General features: G+C 66.2%; 1 protein-coding gene across 1 annotated transcript; it reads left to right on the top strand.

The window, feature by feature from the left end:
- The first annotated feature begins 17 nt into the window (after positions 1-17).
- Positions 18-18,261, top strand: CCDC40 (coiled-coil domain 40 molecular ruler complex subunit). Its single transcript, XM_079798019.1, is given in 20 exon segments — positions 18-279; positions 859-982; positions 1,625-1,815; positions 2,354-2,437; positions 4,139-4,358; positions 5,619-5,776; positions 5,894-6,016; positions 7,383-7,504; positions 8,660-8,903; positions 9,616-9,798; positions 12,571-12,618; positions 12,620-12,677; positions 12,680-12,816; positions 12,959-13,172; positions 13,961-14,130; positions 14,306-14,397; positions 15,046-15,166; positions 15,564-15,752; positions 16,293-16,451; positions 17,484-18,261. Coding segments are annotated over 20 exon segments (3,117 nt in total). The 5' UTR covers positions 18-48; the 3' UTR covers positions 17,733-18,261.
- The last annotated feature ends 657 nt before the right edge of the window (positions 18,262-18,918 follow it).

Genomic DNA, 18,918 nt, shown 5'->3' with positions numbered 1-18,918 from the left:
GACGTGATCCCTGAAGGAGAAGAGGGGGAAGTCACGCCTGAATGGGAAATGGAAAACGAGGCGGCCGTGGAGATGGGAGGGGAGCAGCAGGTGGAAGGGGGGCCGGGGTCTGACATGGAAGCCGTGTCCCCCGAGGGGAAAGCCAGCTCCACAGAGATCATCGATTCCGACACCAGCCTTGGGGACGCGGCCCCGGACTCGGAGCCCGCCCAGCAGGCAGCAGGCTCCTCCGAGTGGCAGCCGGGCCCGGATGCTTCCAGATTTAGGCTCAGCCATTCGGTGAGTAGCCCAGGTCTGCTTGACGCCAGTGTGCTGCTTACTGCCGTGGGGGGTGTCGCCTGACGAGAGGAACTTGGGGTACACTTCAAGTACCCATGGCAATCCCCGTTAGACATTGCTCAGCAAAGGCGGGGCTCCAAATGCCAGAGGCATCCGATTGCTGGTCTCGAGCGGCCCGCCCAGGGGGATGGGGTAGACGGTTTCCATTTTGACCATTTGCAAAAGGCACATGATCTTTTATTTTTTTTAAATATATTTTTATTGATTTGAGAGAGAGGAAGGGAGAGGGAGAGAAACATCCATGATGAGAGAGAATCGTTGATCGCCTGCCTCCTGCACGCCCCCTACTGGGGATCGAGCTCGAAACCCGGGCCTGTGCCCTGACTGGGAATCTAACCCTGACCTCCTGGTTCCTAGGTCCATGCTCAGCGCCTGAGCCACGTGGGCCGGGCAGGGCACGTGATCTTTATGTCCAAACGAGTTTCTATTCCTTTAAGACTATGTCGACTTTTGAGCCCTGGAGTGAGTGGAACCCGGTCACTCCGCCCGTGGGCTCAGGCTCGGCTGTTCTTGCTCCAGACAGAGTCTGATGAGGACCTCCAGCGGGGGCCCCCGCACCCCCTGCGGCCTAGCCCGGGGGGCCGGGTCCCATCCTCGGACGAGCTGTCCCTGACCTCCGAGGAGTCCTCGGGCCCGGAGCCAGGTACCAGGGCCCTGCGCCCGGCTGAGCCCCACCCGTGACGTCACTCCCTGCGCGGCTGTGCATCTAGATCAGTGACGGGCAACCTTGTGAGCTTGGTGTGTCAAACTTCGCCAAAACACTGAGCATAACTCGGGTAGTGTGTCACTTTGAGGAAAAAACATTATTTCGCAAATGTTTCATCCTCAGGAGCAGCAAATGTTTCATCCTCGGCATGCGGCCGCATAGGCGGCCGAGTGTCATTAGAAATGGCTACGCGTGTCAGTGCTGACACGCGTGTCATAGGTTCGCCATCACTGCTCTAGACAAAGACTTTACTAACCGGGAGGGAGAAGGCGTGCGGAGCGCTGACGGCCTCACCGCTGCAGTCCTTACAGAGACGCTGCGTCTCTCAGTCACTTACCACGGGCACACGCCGGGCTGCTGGCCTGTCCCCAGCGGGGGGCGTGCAGGAGGCAGCCGGGCCATGGTTCTCCCTCATCATGGATGTCTCTCCCTCCCCCTCCCCCTCCTCCTCCCTCTGAAATCCATTAAAAAGAAAAGAGAACTCTGCCCCGTCCAATGGGAGCTTCCCTCGGTTCCCCTCCTGTGGCAGGAGGCCTGACCGCGACTCTGTTCACTCCTCGGATGCTGTCTGTCCCACAGGCATCCCCGCCCCGGCGTCCCGGGCGCCCCCCAGGCCATCGCCCCCCAGGCCAGCGCCCCCGCCCTCCTTCCTGGACAGGATCCAGCACCTCAGCTTCTCCGAGGAGGGGGGCGCAGAGCCGCTGGAGTCCGAGGGGAGCGACGAGCCTGACGAAGACGTGGCCCACCTGGTGGTCCTGGACCCGAACCACGTAAGGAGGGAGGGGCCCCGCGGCTCAGAGCTGCCCTCCCTGCCCTCCGCCTCCAGGCCCCCGGGCCCCAGCGCCGCGCCCGCGTCACCGCTCACCGAACAGGGACTGGGCAGGTGCTGGCGCGGCTTTGTAGAGCCTGGTCTCCTCGGAGGCTCATATTCCCCAAACCAGCCTGGCCCTGCGGGCCTCAGGGACCGGGCACTCGGGGAGGGGGAGGGGGGGACCTGGGGCCGGCAGGGAAGGCCGCCCGAGGGATGAGCCCGCAGGCGGATGGCGGCTGCCCGGGAAGGGCCGAGTGCCCGTTGGCACCGGCTGCCCTCGCCCACAGTGGTGCCGGGACCACCGCCCCGCCTGCCCTGCCCTTTTGCCAAAACACGAACTCGGGCTTCAGTGCCTGGAACCAGACCCGAGTGCCAGGCGTGTGGCTGCAGAAGTGTGAGCACGGAGGGTAGAAGCCACCCCCCGCCCCGCCCCAGGAGAACAGCTGGGCTGAGGCCCGATGGGGCGGACACTAACCGGTGCTTTGCCGTCGCTTTAGCCCCTGATGCTCAGGTTCCAGGCTGCGCTGAACGGCTACCTGAACCGGCAGGTGGAGAAGCTGCAGCTGGAGCTGCTGGAGCTGGTGCGTGCACCCCCATCCCCCCCAGCTGTGTGCCCACCCCCCATCCCCCCAGCTGTGTGCCCACCCCATCCCCCCAGCTGTGTGCCCACCCCCATCCCCCCAGCTGTGTGCCCATCCCCATCCCCCCAGCTGTGTGCCCATCCCCCACCCCCACCCAGCTGTGTGCCCATCCCCATCCCCCCCAGCTGTGTGCCCATCCCCATCCCCCCAGCTGTGTGCCCGTCCCCCACCCCCACCCAGCTGTGTGCCCATCCCCATCCCCCCAGCTGTGTGCCCACCCCCACCCCCACCCAGCTGTGTGCCCACCCCCATCCCCCCAGCTGTGTGCCCACCCCCATCCCCCCAGCTGTGTGCCCACCCCCATCCCCCCCAGCTGTGTGCCCATCCCCCATCCCCCCCAGCTGTGTGCCCGTCCCCCACCCCCACCCAGCTGTGTGCCCATCCCCCATCCCCCCCAGCTGTGTGCCCGTCCCCCACCCCCACCCAGCTGTGTGCCCACCCCCATCCCCCCAGCTGTGTGCCCACCCCCATCCCCCCCAGCTATGTGCCCACCCCCATCCCCCCAGCTGTGTGCCCATCCCCCATCCCCCCAGCTGTGTGCCCACCCCCATCCCCACCCAGCTGTGTGCCCATCCCCCATCCCCCCAGCTGTGTGCCCACCCCCATCCCCACCCAGCTGTGTGCCCACCCCCATCCCCCCCAGCTGTGTGCCCACCCCCATCCCCACCCAGCTGTGTGCCCACCCCCATCCCCCCCAGCTGTGTGCCCACCCCCATCCCCCCAGTTGTGTGCCCACCCCCATCCCCCCAGCTGTGTGCCCACCCCCCATCCCCCCAGCTGTGTGCCCACCCCCCTCCCCCCAGCTGTGTGCCCACCCCCATCCCCCCAGCTGTGTGCCCACCCCCATCCCCCCAGCTGTGTGCCCACCCCCATCCCCCCCAGCTGTGTGCCCACCCCCATCCCCCCAGCTGTGTGCCCACCCCATCCCCCCCAGCTGTGTGCCCACCCCCCATCCCCCCCAGCTGTGTGCCCACCCCCATCCCCCCAGCTGTGTGCCCACCCCCATCCCCCCCAGCTGTGTGCCCACCCCCATCCCCCCCAGCTGTGTGCCCGTCCCCCACCCCCACCCAGCTGTGTGCCCACCCCCATCCCCCCAGCTGTGTGCCCACCCCCATCCCCCCAGCTGTGTGCCCACCCCCATCCCCCCCAGCTGTGTGCCCACCCCCATCCCCCCCAGCTGTGTGCCCATCCCCCACCCCCACCCAGCTGTGTGCCCATCCCCATCCTCCCCAGCTGTGTGCCCATCCCCCATCCCCCCAGCTGTGTGCCCACCCCCATCCCCCCAGCTGTGTGCCCACCCCCATCCCCCCCAGCTGTGTGCCCGTCCCCCACCCCCACCCAGCTGTGTGCCCATCCCCATCCTCCCCAGCTGTGTGCCCATCCCCCCAGCTGTGTGCCCACCCCCATCCCCACCCAGCTGTGTGCCCACCCCCATCCCCCCCAGCTGTGTGCCCACCCCCATCCCCACCCAGCTGTGTGCCCACCCCCATCCCCCCCAGCTGTGTGCCCACCCCCATCCCCCCAGCTGTGTGCCCACCCCCATCCCCCCAGCTGTGTGCCCACCCCCCATCCCCCCAGCTGTGTGCCCACCCCCCTCCCCCCAGCTGTGTGCCCGCCCCCTGACCCGCCTCTCGGCCGCAGGGCGTGGCCTCCAAGCAGAGCCAGGCGCAGCGGCAGGAGCTGGGCGTGGACCTGTACGCGGTGCAGCAGCACATGGCGGCCCTGCAGGTGCAGCTGGAGAAGAGCCACGACCGCTACTCGCTGGCCACGTGCGCCCGGCAGCAGACGGAGGAGGAGCTGCAGCGCATGCGCCTGCTCTACACCCGCACCTGCGAGGCCGCCAACGACGAGCGCAGAAAGCGTAAGACCCCAGGCCCGGCAGCCGAGGGGTCCCCTGCCATCGCAGGATGGAGAAAGGGGCACCTACAGGGGACCCGCCTTTGGGAAGAGGGGGGCATAAATGCCTGGAAAGGCACCTGCCCACCCAGGAAACAGCAGCTCGGGAGCTCCCGTGTCGGGACACAGGGGCAAAGGCGAAGGGGGCTGCGCTGAGGGCGCCGGGAGCAGGTGCCGGCGGCAGGGAGAGCAGGCACCGCAGGGTTGAGCAGGTGGCACCGCTGGGCAGGGCCCCTCCGAGGCACAGGGCGCCGAGCAGGAGTGGGGGCCGGGGGAGGGAGCCGGTGGCTCTGGCCCAGACAGGCGGCGGGGCCCACCGAAGCCGCGGCCGCACAGAGCGGTCCCCAGTCCCCGCGGACACTGAGCCCCACCCGCCGCTGCTCCTTCGGGCCTCGTGCTTTCTAAAAATTAACTTTAAAATCTTTTAAAAAAATAGACCAGCACAGCTAGGGAGAAGAAAACATTTGAAACCTGGGTTGCCAATGGCAGCGTCCACTGTTCCGTTTTGGTTTTCTGTTGTCGTGTAACAAATGGCCACCAACTTAGGGGCTTAAAACAGCCCCCGTTGAGGTATCTGCCCCCAGTGCTGTAGGGCAGGAGCCTGGCGTGGCCCACCGGGTCTCTGCCTGGGGCACCCCCAAGCCAACCCGAGGGATCTCGTGGGGCGACCTGGGGGAGACCCACCTGCAGACTGGTTCAGGTCCTTGGTGGAATTCAGCTCCTTGCGGCTGCAGGACTGCGGTCCTGCTTCCTCGCTGGCTGTCAGCCGGGGCGCGCTCAGCCCACACCCTTTGCCACGGCTCCCTCTGCCTTCAAGCCAGCCATGGGGAGCTCGCCCTCCTCGCGTCCCACTCGCCCTGAGGCGCGCTCTCTCCTCCTCTTCGGCCACCAGCCGCAGAAAACTCTGCTTTTCAAGGCTCACCTGCTTAGGCCAGGCCCACCTGATCATTTCCCTTCTGCCTCCAGAGGGACCATAACCACAGGAGTCACACCGGGGCCGGGGTTATGGGAGCCACTTACAAATTCTGCCCACCCTGCCCGCTCAGTCCCCAGTAGGGGGCGTGCAGGAGGCAGCAATCAATGGTAAAGAGCTGTTAGAAGCCAATCAGTGAGAGACGACTGTCCCAGTAGCAGAGCAGCGGAGGGCGTGAGCAGGCAGGTGGCGGGCGGGCGGGCGGGCGGGAAGGGCGGCGGGGCACGCAGCTGCGGCCTGTTTCCTCCCCAGTGGCGGCGCTGCAGAGCGAGATGGAGCACCTGGCTCTGAACCTGTTCTACATGCAGAACATCGACCAGGACATGCGGGACGACATCCACGTGATGAAGCAGGTCGTGAAGAAGTCGGAAGCGGAGCGGGCGCGGGCCGAGCGGGACAAGAAGCAGCAGGTACCCGCCAGTCCAGGCGCAGGCTCTCCCCCACCTCCGGGCCAGCCTTGGGGTCACCCCCTCGGGTCAGGGGTCAGGGGTCGGTGCCGGAGAGCCGCCATGGGTCTCGTTTGGCAGGACCTGCACGTGGACCAGCTCACCAGCCGGGCTCACGAGCTGGAGGAACAGATCGCCCTGTTCGAGGCTCAGTCGGGGGCCCAGGCTGAGGAGACCCGGATGCTCAGGAAAGCCGTGAGCGAGGTAAGAGGGACCCCACGGCCCTCAGCCGCAGCGGCGCCCACAGCCCACGTGCCTGTCGAATGGGTGGCCGAGCCGCGGGTCCCCGTCAGCATCTCCGAGCACCTGGCTGGCCCCGGTGGGGACAGGTGGCAGGTAGAGTCATTCCTCCCACAGCCCGAGAGGCCGAGGCCGCCCAGGCAGCGGGACCCTGTGCTCCTAGCTGGGCGCACCCTCAGCCAGCTCCCTGGCCACCAGGCGGCTCTGCGGGGAGGACTGGGGCCTCCCTCCTGCCCAGGCAGGGCCCGCCTCTCCACTCCGGGTGCAGGGAGGGAGGGAGGGGCCCAGGGCAGCCCCGAATTCGGTGGCCAACACTAGAAACCAAAGCTGCTATGACTTTTTAAAATATATATATTTTTATTGATGTCAGAGAGGAAGGGAGAGGGAGAGAGAGAGAAACATCAGTGATGAGAGAGAATCATGGAGTGGCTGCCTCCTGCACGCCGCCTACTGGGGATCAAGCCTGCAATTTGGCATGTGCCCTGACCAGGAATCCAACCATGACCTCCTGGGTCATACATAGGTCGACGCTCAACCCCTGAGCCACACTGGCCAGGCAATACAATACTTTTTTTAAAAAAATATATTTTATTGATTTTTTACAGAGAGGAAGGGAGAGGGATAGAGAGCTAGAAACATCGATGAGAGAGAAACATCGATCAGCTGCCTCCTGCACACCCCCTACTGGGGATGTGCCCGGAACCAAGGTACATGCCCTTGACCGGAATCGAACCTGGGACCCTTCAGTCCACAGGCCGACGCTCTATCCACTGAGCCAAACCAGTTTCGGCAATACGATACTTTTTAATACTAAGTTACAAAGCAACACGTAGAACATGGTCACACACACACACACACACACACACACACACACACACACACGGAGGTAGCACCAGTGTGTTAGAAATGATAACCTCCAAGTGGGGCATGATGGGTAATTTTGTTTTCCTTTTGCTTACTTGTGCAAGAATGAACACCTTTTTTGTTTGTTTGTTTTACAAAGGAGAGTGATTAAAATATTTAAAGACTGATTTCAGCCACGGTTTTGGATCTCAGCGGGTGCCTGGGCACCGTGGCCACGCCCACGAGTGGGGTCTGGCGGGGCCAGGTGTCCATCAGTGCTGGCGGCCCTCCGCCCCCTCCTTCCCTGGCCTCGGGGTGGAGGAAGGCTCAGCCAGGGTCCGAGGCGTCTGTAGAGCCATGGTTAACTTTGTGATCGAGAATTGCAAGGCCGACAGGGAAGGACAGCCCTCGGGGAAGGCCCGGGCCCCTCGTGCTTTCTGGGGCCTTGAGCGCCAGGAGCCGAGGCCAGCCCCGCCCTCCCCCGCAGGCCTGCGCGGAGATCGACACCATCCGGGTGGAGAAGAAGCTCATCCTGCAGCAGTGGACCGTCTGCCTGGTGGGCATGAAGCGCCGCGACGAGGCGCACAGGACCATCCGGGAGGTGCTCAGGTACGGCCGCCGCCTCGCCCTGCGCCGCGGGGTGGGCAGGTGAGAAGTGGGGACTGGGGAGGTGGGGCGCCCTGGTCCAGGTGAGCCGCCTCCTGGGGCACAAGGAGGCACCTGCAGCTCCGCTTCCGCCCTGAACGCTCCGATTGTTCACGGAGAGTCCAACGTTTCTTTGCCTTTCAAACCCCCGTGGCCCCGAGCAGCGGCTTTCCTGCTCGGATTTCCCGGGAGGACGAAGGGGAGGCGGAGGGGGAGAAGAAGGGGCGTTTTTCTGCGGGAGAGAAGGCGGCCCTTTGACGCGAAGTCTCGCCACCGGCGTGGGGACTCCAGGCTTCAGGGCTGTCCTGCCTGGCGCGTTCCAGCCGCAATCCCGGTTCATCTCCCCGGAGGGGGAGGCAGAGCCCCCCTCGGTCCCACTGCCACTCCCAGCGGGGTGGGGTGTCCTGGGCACAGTGCTGCCTAACTCCCTGCCCCCGCTGATGGGACTCAGAGGGATACCTGGGGGCCTGTCCCTCCCCTGCTTGGCGCTAACCGGGTCTCCACTCCCGGCTCGGAGTGGCAGGGACCAGCTGCCCAGGAAAGACTTGCTACCCAGGGGACAGACCGCCGGTCAGAGGGCCCCTCCGTGGCCTCCCCATTGCCCAGTGTCCCCCACAGCCCCCCATAGCCTGGTCCAGGAGTGTCGTCATGGCTACGGGAGACAGACCAATGGCTACTCAGTCTGCTAGCTTCCCCCCTCCCTCCCCCCCCACCATAATCACAACCTTGAAAGAGTTTTTAGTTATTTTTAAACAATATTTTTTTATTGATTTCAGAGAGGAAGGGAGAGGGAGAGAGAGAAACATCAGTGAGGAGAGAATCACTGATCGGCTGCCTCCTGCACGCCCCCCACTGGGGATCGAGCCTGTAACCCCGGAAAGGAAGGGTGACCCCGGGTTCACAGGCCTGAGCTCCACCCCTGAGCCGGGCGGCACCTAGAGATGGAGCCTCGGCCTGGGGACGGCGAGGGGCTCCATCCATCGCTGCATCAGGGCGACTACCCGCTGCCACGAGGAGGGGCTGTCTCCGCCGGAGCTCCCTCCGGGCGGGGCCGCGGGGCGGGGGCTGACCCGGCTCTGCCGTCCCGCTCGGGGCTCACCGGCTCTGCGGTCCCGGCAGCGAGTGCCAGCACCAGCTGAAGGCGGCGGACGGCGAGGTGGAGGCCTACCGGCGGTCCATCGTGCAGGAGGAGGAGCGCAACGAGACGCTGGCCCGGGTGCTGCGCCGCGTGGAGGCCGAGGGCCGCGTGCTGCAGAAGCTCACGGCGCAGTGCCTGGCGCGGCAGGAGGCGCTGCAGGGCCAGTTCGGCACCTACCAGCTGGTGCTGCAGGACACGGACGGCAAGCTGGGCGCGGCGCGGGAGGTACAACGCCGCCCCCACCGCACACAGCGGGGCCCCTCCGCGGCCCTCCCCCCACCGCACACAGCGGGGCGCCCTCACTGCCCCCTCCCCCCACCGCACACAGCGGGGCGCCCTTACTGCCCCCTCCCCCCACCGCACACAGCGGGGCGCCCTCACTGCCCCCTCCCCCCACCGCACACAGCGGGGCGCCCCCGCGGCCCTCCCCCACCGCACACGCAGCGGGGCGCCCCCGCGGCCCTCCCCCACCGCACACACAGCGGGGCGCCTCCGGGCCCTCCCCCCACCGCACACGCAGCGGGGCGCCTCCGAGCCCTCCCCCCACCGCACACGCAGCGGGGCGCCTCCGAGCCCTCCCCCCACCGCACACGCAGCGGGGCGCCTCCGGGCCCTCCCCCCACCGCACACGCAGCGGGGCGCCTCCGAGCCCTCCCCCCACCGCACACGCAGCGGGGCGCCTCCGAGCCCTCCCCCCACCGCACACGCAGCGGGGCGCCTCCGGGCCCTCCCCCCACCGCACACGCAGCGGGGCGCCTCCGAGCCCTCCCCCCACCGCACACGCAGCGGGGCGCCTCCGGGCCCTCCCCCCACCGCACACAGCGGGGCGCCTCCTCGGTTCCTCCCCCCACCGCACACAGCGGGGCGCCTCCGGGCCCTCCCCCCACCGCACACGCAGCGGGGCGCCTCCGCCGCCCTCACTGCCCCCTCCCCCCAGGAGCACAAGGAGATCAGGGCCGCGCTGGTGGCGGTCCACCAGTCCATCCGGGAGGAGCTGGACCTGCGGCGGGAGCTGGACGCGGCCATCGTGCGGAAGCTGCAGGAGCACACGACCTCCAACAAGATGACCAAGTACTTCCACCAGCTGCTGCTCAAGCTGCAGAAGCAGAAGACCAACCTGGTGCGCCGCCGCCGCCCACCGCGGCCGCCAGGGGGCGCCCGGGGCCCACGGAGGGGGGCCCACAGACCCGCCCGGCCACAGGCCGCAGAACCCGTGTGGGCAGGGGCCTGGGCGTGTCCGTTCACGGCTCAGGTTCTCCAGCTGTAAAAGCCAGGACTTTGTGCCCTGGCGGTGTGGCTCAGCGGGTAGAGCATCAGCCCGAGGACTGAAGGGTCCCGGGTCCGATGTGGGTGAAAGGCACGAAGCTCGGTGGCAGGCTGGGTCCCAGGCATTTGGTCATGGGAAGCCTGGGCACGCACAGGGCAGTGAGCGGAGACCGGGCAGCTGCCATCCGCCGCCAGGGCCAGCCTCCTAGGAGGCTGCCAGAGTTCCTGCTGGACACCTTTCTGGCACACACGCTCACACACGTGCAACGAAGTAAAAGGCACACAAGGACACGGGAACACGCATGTCCACATCCCCGTGCACACACAAGCAGACACCCTCGTGGACACAGGCAAACGTGGGTGCACACACCTTAACCTAGGTCTCATTACATGTCAGTTTTTAAGTCCATTCTAACCCATGTTCTTTTTTTAAATACTAGAGGCCCGATGCACGAAATTCGTGCAAGAGTAGGCCTTCCTTCGCCCAGCTGCTGGCACTGGCTTCCCTCTGGCACCCGGGACCTGGGCTTCACTCCAGCCCCGGCTTTGTCCAGAAGGACATCCGGTCTAATTAGCATATTACCCTTTTATTATTATAGATACTCCACTGACTTTTTACAGAGAGGAAGGGAGAGGGAGAGAGAGTCAGAAACATCGATGAGCGAGAAACATTGATCAGCTGCCTCCTGCACACCCCCTACTGGGGATATGCCGGCAACCAAGGTACATGCCCTTGACCGGAATCGAACCCGGGACCCTTAAGTCCGCAGGCCGACGCTCCATCCACTGAGCCAAACCGGCCAGGGCTAACCCATTTTCTTAATACACCTTTCCTATTCAGTAAGGTTACTTTTTATGTCCGGCCGGTTTCCGGTCAGGGCACATGCCCGTGTTGTGGGCTCCATCCCCAGTGTGAGGCGTGTAGGAGGCAGCGGGTCCATGATTCTCATCATGGATATTACTATTTCAGGCCGCAGGCCGACACTGTATCCGCTGGCCTCGGTCTAACTGTTTATTAAAATGTGGGCAATGTCTGGGGAGGACCAGAGGGGTGCTCCCTAAATGTCAGCCGTCACTGCTGTCTGGGTGGGTGTGGTCAGGAGGCCCAGCTGAGCTAAAGTGACCTGCCACCCAGCTGGCGGGCTCACCTGTCCTCCGGGGGCGGGGCTGCGGCTCCCCCGGTGGCCCGCTCACCGCTCCTCGACATGGGGAGGAGGCGGCTATCCCAAGAAAGTGGGCCACGGGGCTGGGAACGCTGGGTCTCCTTGGGACGTCCTGGCTGACATCCGGGAAGTCCCGCCAGTCCATTTTCTGGAAATTGGGAGCAAGACCACCAGCTGGGAGCAGAGTGGGTGCCCTGGAGAGCTAAGGGGTGTGGTGGGTGTGAAGTAACCTGCCCGGCCTTGCTTCAGACCTCCAAGGCCAGGCCCCAGAGCCCCAGGCCCCCAAACCTCCCCTGCTGCCTAGGAAACTTGTGCATGAGTACCATCCATGTCCAGAAGAGGGCAGTAAAGAGTCTTCTCAAACTGGCCAGCTGGGCTGGCTGGTGGGGCCTGTCTGGGATGGGGACCCAGAGTGTGAAGGGGCGCCATGCCCTGGAGCTGGGGCCCAGGAGGAAGGTGGGCAGCATCCACGGTGGGTGGCGTCTAGACGGGTCACCCAGGAGCCGTACTGACGTCCCAGGAGGCCAGGGCGTCGGGGTGGAGGGGGAGGGGCGGGCTGTTGGGTCGGTGGGGGGCTGAGTGCCAGCACAGAGAGGAAGGCGGGCCCTGCGAAGACCCGGTGGCCTGGCGATCTCAGAAGGTCTTGGCAAAGAAAGGGCGGGCTCAGGGGGGCCGAGAGTTGCCGCAGGGGCAGGGCGTGGCGAGGTGAGGTGCTGGGAGCATCTGTCCCAGCTGGGCAGGGCCGGCTTTAAAACCTAGAAAGGGGGGTGTTCTGGAAAGGCACCCGGTGGCCGGCCAGCAGGTGCATGTAGGACAGCCAGCTGGGGTCCCGGGAGGAGCCCAGATGAGGGGGGGCTAGGAGTGGGCAGGAGCCGGGGGAAGGTGAGAGGGCTGAGGCTTTGTGGGGGCAGCGAGGGCCTGGGGCTGGCAGGTGGGCTCAGGGCACAGCTTTTGTTTTGGGGGGAGGGATTTATGTGGAAAGACTGGGAAAGGGACAGGTTCCTGGTGGTGGCGGGGGCCTGCCTGAGGCAGGAAAACGGGCGAGTTCCTCATCTGTATTCACACATTCCCGCCCAGTGCGGCCACTGTCTGTTTAAGGAGAAACAATGTTACCAAATATATATATATTTCATTTTTTTACAGGGAGGAAGGGAGAGTTAGAAACATCGATGAGAGAGAAACATCGATCAGCTGCCTCCTGCACACCCCTACTGGGGATGTGCCCGCAACCAAGGTACATGCCCTTGACCGGCAGGCTGATGCTCTATCCACTGAGCCACACCGGTCAGGGCCAATGTTACCTTTCCCGGTTGTGAGAGGCCCTCAGGGTCCAGGAGACAGAGAGCAAACCCGGAAGGTGGGGACCTTTCTCCCGACCAGGTGGGGACCTCTAGGAAATGGGGGCCGCTCCGGAGCCTCCCGGGTGAAGAGAAGGTCCGACGCGTCTGCTGTCGGCCGTGCAGGTGACACACCTCTCCAAGATCGACGGTGACATCGCCCAGGCCACGCTGGGACATCACCCACACCAACTGCCGGCTGGAGGCGCACCGGGAGACGCTGGCCGAGCTGGACAAGAGGTGCAGAAGGTCAACGAGCTCATCAGCAACAGCGAGAGCGAGATCGCCCGGCGCACCATCCTCATCGAGCGCAAGCAGGGCCTCATCAACACCCTCAACAAGGAGCTGGAGCAGATGGTCTCCGAGATCGGGGTAGGCGCGGGCCTGGCTGACACCCGTCTCCCGCAGCGGGCGGGGCCTGCGGCCTGGGCCCTCTGAGGAGCCACCCAGCCTTCGGCCCCCCAGAGAGCAGGCCTCTCACCGGAGGCGCCCTGGCCGCGGCGGGTCTCCGCAGGGGGAAGAGATGGGGCCGCTGGAGCTGGAGATCAAGAGGCTGGGCAAGCTGCTGGACGAGGCGGGCGCCAGGGTGACGCAGGCGCAGGTGGGCTGGCTGCGCCTCCAGCAGGACATGGTGCGGGCGGCGCAGGAGCGCGAGGAGCAGCTGGCCGCCCTGAGCCTCTTCAGCAAGGAGGTGCGCATCCTGGAGCAGAAGAAGCTGAGGACCGAGAGTGAGTGCCGCCAGACCCGGTCGCCCGCGGGGACAGGGCCATGGGGGGGGGGGGGGCACGGCGGGCTCGCTGCATTCTCGCCAGCCTTCGGGCAGCCCCAGCGATGCTCACTACGCGGCCCAGGGTGTGGCTCTGAGCCGTGGCCCTGACCGGCGGGTGGGCCGCAGTCACGGGGGCGGGTGAGGCGTGAACGTGTGCTGAGTTTGTTAAGTTTGGGATCGAGTGCCCTCCGCCCACGATAGGCGGCTCCCCGAATCACACGGACGCTGGGTCCCGGGGCTGGAGCCCTGCCCGGGCCTCAGGAGGCGCCCTCTCTGCCCCGCCCGCGGCTCGGGCTCACCCGGCTGTGTCCACGTCTCAGGGTCTCCACGTGCCAGGGTGCCCAGAGGGGCAGGGGGCACCCTTCCTGGCACCTTCACCCCACAGCCACCTGCTGAGGCACCTGTCCCTTTGGGGCCCACCTGGTCCCTGGCCCGGGGTCATCGCAGGTCAGCCCGGCCATGCAGCCCTTCGGGGTGCCGCCCAGAGCTCGGGGCTCCCCCGCCTGGCACATCACGCCTCGTTTCCTCCCAGCGGTCCTGGGCTGCCCTGCCCTCCGGAGTCTGCGTGCCCTCCCTCGTCACCCCCACCTGCTGGTCGTCCACCCCCGTCCTTCCAGGTCCCCAAAAGGCCGGGCTTTGGAAACCCAGCGGCCAGAGGGGACCCCTCCCCTGTCCCCCGCCCCAGAGGGATGTGATGGGGGCGCCAGGAGGACAGCGGGGCTCAGGGCCCTCGTCCCTCCGCCACAGAGAAGATCGAGCAGGAGAAGCGGGAGCAGAAGGACATCGAGCGGCACATGAAGGACCTGGACAACGACCTGCGCAAGCTCAACGTGCTCCTGAGCCGCAACCGCAGCAGCTCCGAGGGCCTGCAGCAGGCCAACCTGCTGGCCGAGAGCCAGTTCCTGCACGCGCTCAAGGTGCGGGCACGCGGGCCCCAGGGCCGGGCGGCGGGCGGGAGGGCGTAGCCTCGGGCACACGCGTCCCCCGGGGCAGGGGGGCACACGGGCCCCAGGGAAGGCCGCAGGGGCGGGCACGGCCGTGGGCCCCTCGTCCACCAGCGCCGCCGCCCAGCTGCCCCCCCGCCCCCCGCAGGCCGCGGAGAGGGAGACCATCGAGATGCAGGACAGGCTGGAGCAGCTGAACCAGGAGAAGGTGTCGCTCCTCAACCGCCTGGTGGAGGCCGAGTGAGTGCTGCTGCCGCCCCGCAGGCCCCGGGAGCGTCCTGGGTTGACCCGTTGGGGCGGCGCAGACATTGAGCGTCGACCTATGAACCAAGAGGTGCCGGGTTCGATTCCCGGTCAGGGCACAGGCCCGGGTTTCGGGCTCAATCGCCAGTAGGGGGCGTGCAGGAGGCGGCTGATCCATGATTCTCTCTCATCACGGATGTTTCTCTCTCCCTCTCCCTCTGCCTTCCTCTCGCTAAAGTCGATAAAAACGTGTTTTCAATAAAGAATCCCTCCCGAGCTGGGTGATTCCAGAGACAGCTGGCCGGCACTGCGGCTGCTGGTCCCAGAATGGGGGGGCGGGGGTTTCTTATGTAACAGCTACGCCCCGTGCCCCAGCCTGGGCATCAGCACATGCCGCCCGCCCTTCGAGGGCCTTCCTAGGAAAGCAGGCATCGGGTCTCCCATAGCAACTGCACGCAGTCGCAGACACGGGCCCTCAGGCCAGAGCCCCCCCCCACACACACACACACAGGATCACTGTGCCCATCTCTGCCGGACCTGACCTCCCGCCCCCCGCGGCTGCTCCCTTGGGGGGTGGGGTCCTTAAGCAGGGGCTCAGGGAGCCTCGGGAAGAAAGCTCCCACGCGGCCTCTTCCCCGCGTAAAGGCACCAGGTCCTGCTTTGGGAGAAGAAGATCCAGCTGGCGAAGGAGATGCGGGCCTCGGTGGACTCGGAGACGGGCCAGAAGGAGATCCGGGCCATGAAGGCGGAGATCCACCGGATGAAGGTGTGGGGGTGCAGGAGGGTCCTGGGGCCCCGGGAGGGCGCCCAGCACGGCGACCGCACTCCAAGCTCCAGTGAAACGCGCTGTCCCCCACGCGGCCCGTATGTCGGCCCGTCCTCCCTGAATCCCTGCGGAGCAGCGCGGACACGCACGGCCGCACGCACAGCATCGCCCCAGCCGCTGTCTGTCCTTCCGCGGTGCAGCCCCGCGTTCTGCGCTCCGATATTTAAAATGCCGCGCGTTGCCGGCTGGCGTGGCTCCGTGTTGAGCGTCCACCTGGGAACCAGGAGGTGGAGGTTGGATCCCCGGTCAGGGCACGTGCCCGGTGGCGGCTCCATCCCCAGCGGGGGGCGTGCAGGAGGCGGCCGGTCCACGGTTCTCTCTCTGCCCCGTGCACCAGGTCAGGCACAAGCAGCTGCTGAAGCAGCAGGAGCGCATGATCCGGGACATGGAGCAGGCCGTCGCCCGCAGAGAGACCATCTCCACCCGGGCCGAGGGCCAGAGCAAGATGGACAGGAAGGTGCTCACCCGGTCCGACTTCCACCACAAGCAGCTGGAGCTGCGGCGGAAGATCAGGGACCTCCACAAGGTCGGGAGCCTGCTGGGGCGGCCTGGCCACAGCCGGTGTGCCCCCCCCTCCCCCCCGGGCCCCCGACCCGCTGGCGCGTGTCCAGCGTAGCAGGTGGCATTGGCCAGGGCTGCCCGAACCCTGCCTGCCTCTGGGAGCGGCAGGAAGCCGTCTGCGCAACGGGCTTAGCTGGGACTCGCCCCGTCCCCCCAGGTCCCGAGGAGCCGGGCCTACCCTCTTCCCCTCTGGGAATGCAGTGGGCACAGGGAAGGCTGGGCGGGGCCTGATCCCCTCTGTCCGAGGCCGACCCGGCTCAGGGCCCCAGGTGATCCGCGGGTCCCCTAGGCCCGTGGTCGGCAAACTGCGGCTCGCGAGCCACATGCGGCTCTTTGGCCCCTTGAGTGTGGCTCTTCCACAAACTACCATGTCCTGGGCGAGTCTATTTTGAAGAAGTGGCGTTAGAAGTTTAAGTTTAAAAAATTTGGCTCTCAGAAGGAATTTCAATCGTTGTCCTGTTGGTATTTGGCTCTGTTGGCTAATGAGTTTGCCGACCACTGCTAGGCCACTGAGGAGACGAGCAGCAACATCGTGCAGCTGGAAGAGAGCCAGAAGCGCATGAGCGACTCCCTGCACGAGAAGCAGGCGCAGCTGTCCGCCATGCAGGCCCAGGCCGAGGAGCTCGAGGCCACCCTGGAGCAGCTCGTGGCCCGCAAGCGACAGGTAGGCAGGCCCCAGGGCCCCAGGGCCCCCAGCACCATGAGAACCGGGGCCGGGGTCTGCCCCGCAGCAGCAGCCCACGCGGCTGCGGGCACGGCCTCCTCCCGCCAAGGGCATCTCACACGCATCAGGCTCCTTCGCGGTCCAGGCTCGGCCCCGGGAGCCAGGGCTGCCGGTGGCGCAGAAAGACCATCGCCTGCCCTCCCCGAGGTTCCGGGTCTGCGGGCGGGAGGACAGGCAATCGGGAGTCCGAGAGAGCACACGGTGACCGGTGCTCTGGAGAAAAACAAGCAGAAGCATGGCGAGTGGGATCGCACCTTTAGGCCGGGCTCAGAGAAATGACATCCGAGTCGGGCTTAGAGGAGGCGGGAGGGCGCTGCCCCAGCAGAGGGGTCAGGGGAGTGGAGCTGGAGCTCCAGAAGGCCCCAGGGCCCGCAGAGCCGCAGGCCGGCCTGCCGTGTCCGGGGAGGGGCGGGGGACCCCACTTCAGGGAGCAGGATCGTGGCTGATGTCGGAGGGGTTTGGGTGCGGCTGGGGGTGACCAGGGGCTCTGAGGTTGAGTGAGTCACAGAAGGTGAAGGGTGGACACGGGAGGCCCGTGTGAGGCCATCGCAGTGCGTAAGGAGGACGGTGACGCACGGACAGGGCCGTTGCCCGCCGTGGGGCTAGTGGGCAGCCGTCCGGGTCTGCAGAGAATTTCAGAGCCGTCCCAGTGGGGTTTCCTGCGAGGCTGGATGGGCGTGAGCAGAAGAGAAAGGCCAGGCAGGCCTTGGGCCTGGTCCGCGGAGATGGGGAGGTCACGGAGGGAGCCATCCAGCACCAGGCCTGGCACCCAGCGGCCACCTGCCTCCCGGAGGCTGCAGGAAGGCTCCGCCCAGCCTCCTCCCCTGGCCGCGGGGGCTCGGGGCCCCCAGGCGCCCCTTTCCTGCGAGGCCCTGTCCTTTGTCTTCTCCTCCAGTCTGGGTTTGTGGAGGCGGCGGTGGGTGGCCCCTTTTAAATCGCACAGCCTGACGCGCGCCTCTGATCCGACCCAAGAACCTCTCGGAGCTGGTGACCCTGCAGACGCGCCTCAAGCACCTGCAGGCGGTGAAGGACGGCAGGTATGTGTTCCTGTTCCGCTCCAAGGCGGCGCAGCTGGAGGAGCGCAGGCGCCTGGACCACCGGCTGGCCGCCATCGGCGCCATCCTGGACCACGTGAAGGACGAGCACCCCCAGTTCCAGGAGGCCCTGCTCAAGCTCAGACAGACGATCGCCAGCCAGCAGGACGCCCCCGTACCCTCCTAGCGCGCAGCCCGGGCCTCGCCTCCCAGGCCAGCCGGGAAGAGACCAGGATGCTGCGTGTTCCCTGGGATCCGTATGTTTTTGTGTCCCCGGAAGCCACGCCCACCCTCAGAGAATGACAGGCCAGTGCTGCGGGACCTCTGGCCACCCGCGTGTTTAAACCAAGTCGCCTCCCGACCTTCCCGGTTGCGTTTAGGCGAGTCATCCCTTGGCAGAGGCAGCGCCCGGGAAGGCGGGCCCTGTTCCCACGATGGACGGTGACGTGCGCCCCTGAGCAAAACCTGGGCTGTGGAGGCTCCCGTGTCTGCACCTGCAAACTCACCCCCACCTCCTCGTGGGCAGCTTCTCGCTCCCACCCCTCAGGGACCCCGGGTCCCTTCTCCCCCCGCACTCCCAGCCCGGGTTAAATCCAGATTCTCAGCCGGAGGGGCGGTGACCCCACCGGCGCTCACAGAGAGCTGACCGCTGACATACGACCCCGTCCCAGGAATGCCCGCTGGTCACCGGTCACCGGAGCGTCCTCCTCCCCCACCCGTCCCCCTGCACCTGCTAGCATGGTCTCTCCGCAGTGTAACGGGAAGGGTTCTACAGAAGAATTTCGCTTTCACACTTTTCAACAGAAAAGTAAATACTTTTTTTCTGAATATGGAGAAAGGCATATTTATTCTCAAACATTTGAGAATCACAAAGCCCATAACGAATCGGGCCGGCAGGCCCCCCCCCCCCCCCACCCCGCACGCAGTTTCCCGGGGCGAGCTCGCCGGGCAGGATCACGCTGGCGCCCTTGTGCTCCGCTCCGAGCAGCTCGCTCCCCCAAACTCCAGCACCTCCTCATCGCAGGAAACGTCCTGTCAATCTAGCTGTTCACAGGAGTCGATTTTAAGGGTCATGGCCATGTTTTCCTTTACGGAGGAAGCTGTTGTTAACGTTGCTGCCCACGATTCGCGCTCTCTGCCAGTTCGGGGCCGAACAGCTGTGCCCCTCGTTAGGCTCCAATGGCAGGAGGGGCGCCCCGTGGCGCGGCCTGGCAAGCTCCCAGGAAGCCCGGCAGCCGCTGGGGGGTGCTCACGGGTCACCCCGTCCCTGACCCCGAAATACAAGGTCGCGGCACCGGAGCGCCTCTGCCCGGATCCACGGGGGTGGAGGAGCGCCAGAGACTGCCCCGGCGCGGCTCGCCCCTCCACCAGGG

Source organism: Cnephaeus nilssonii, assembly GCF_951640355.1.
Source record: "Cnephaeus nilssonii genome assembly, chromosome: 19".
Taxonomy (NCBI): Eukaryota; Metazoa; Chordata; class Mammalia; order Chiroptera; family Vespertilionidae; genus Cnephaeus; species Cnephaeus nilssonii.
Note: the sequence above shows the minus strand (reverse complement) of the source record. Positions and strands in the feature narration are given on the sequence as shown.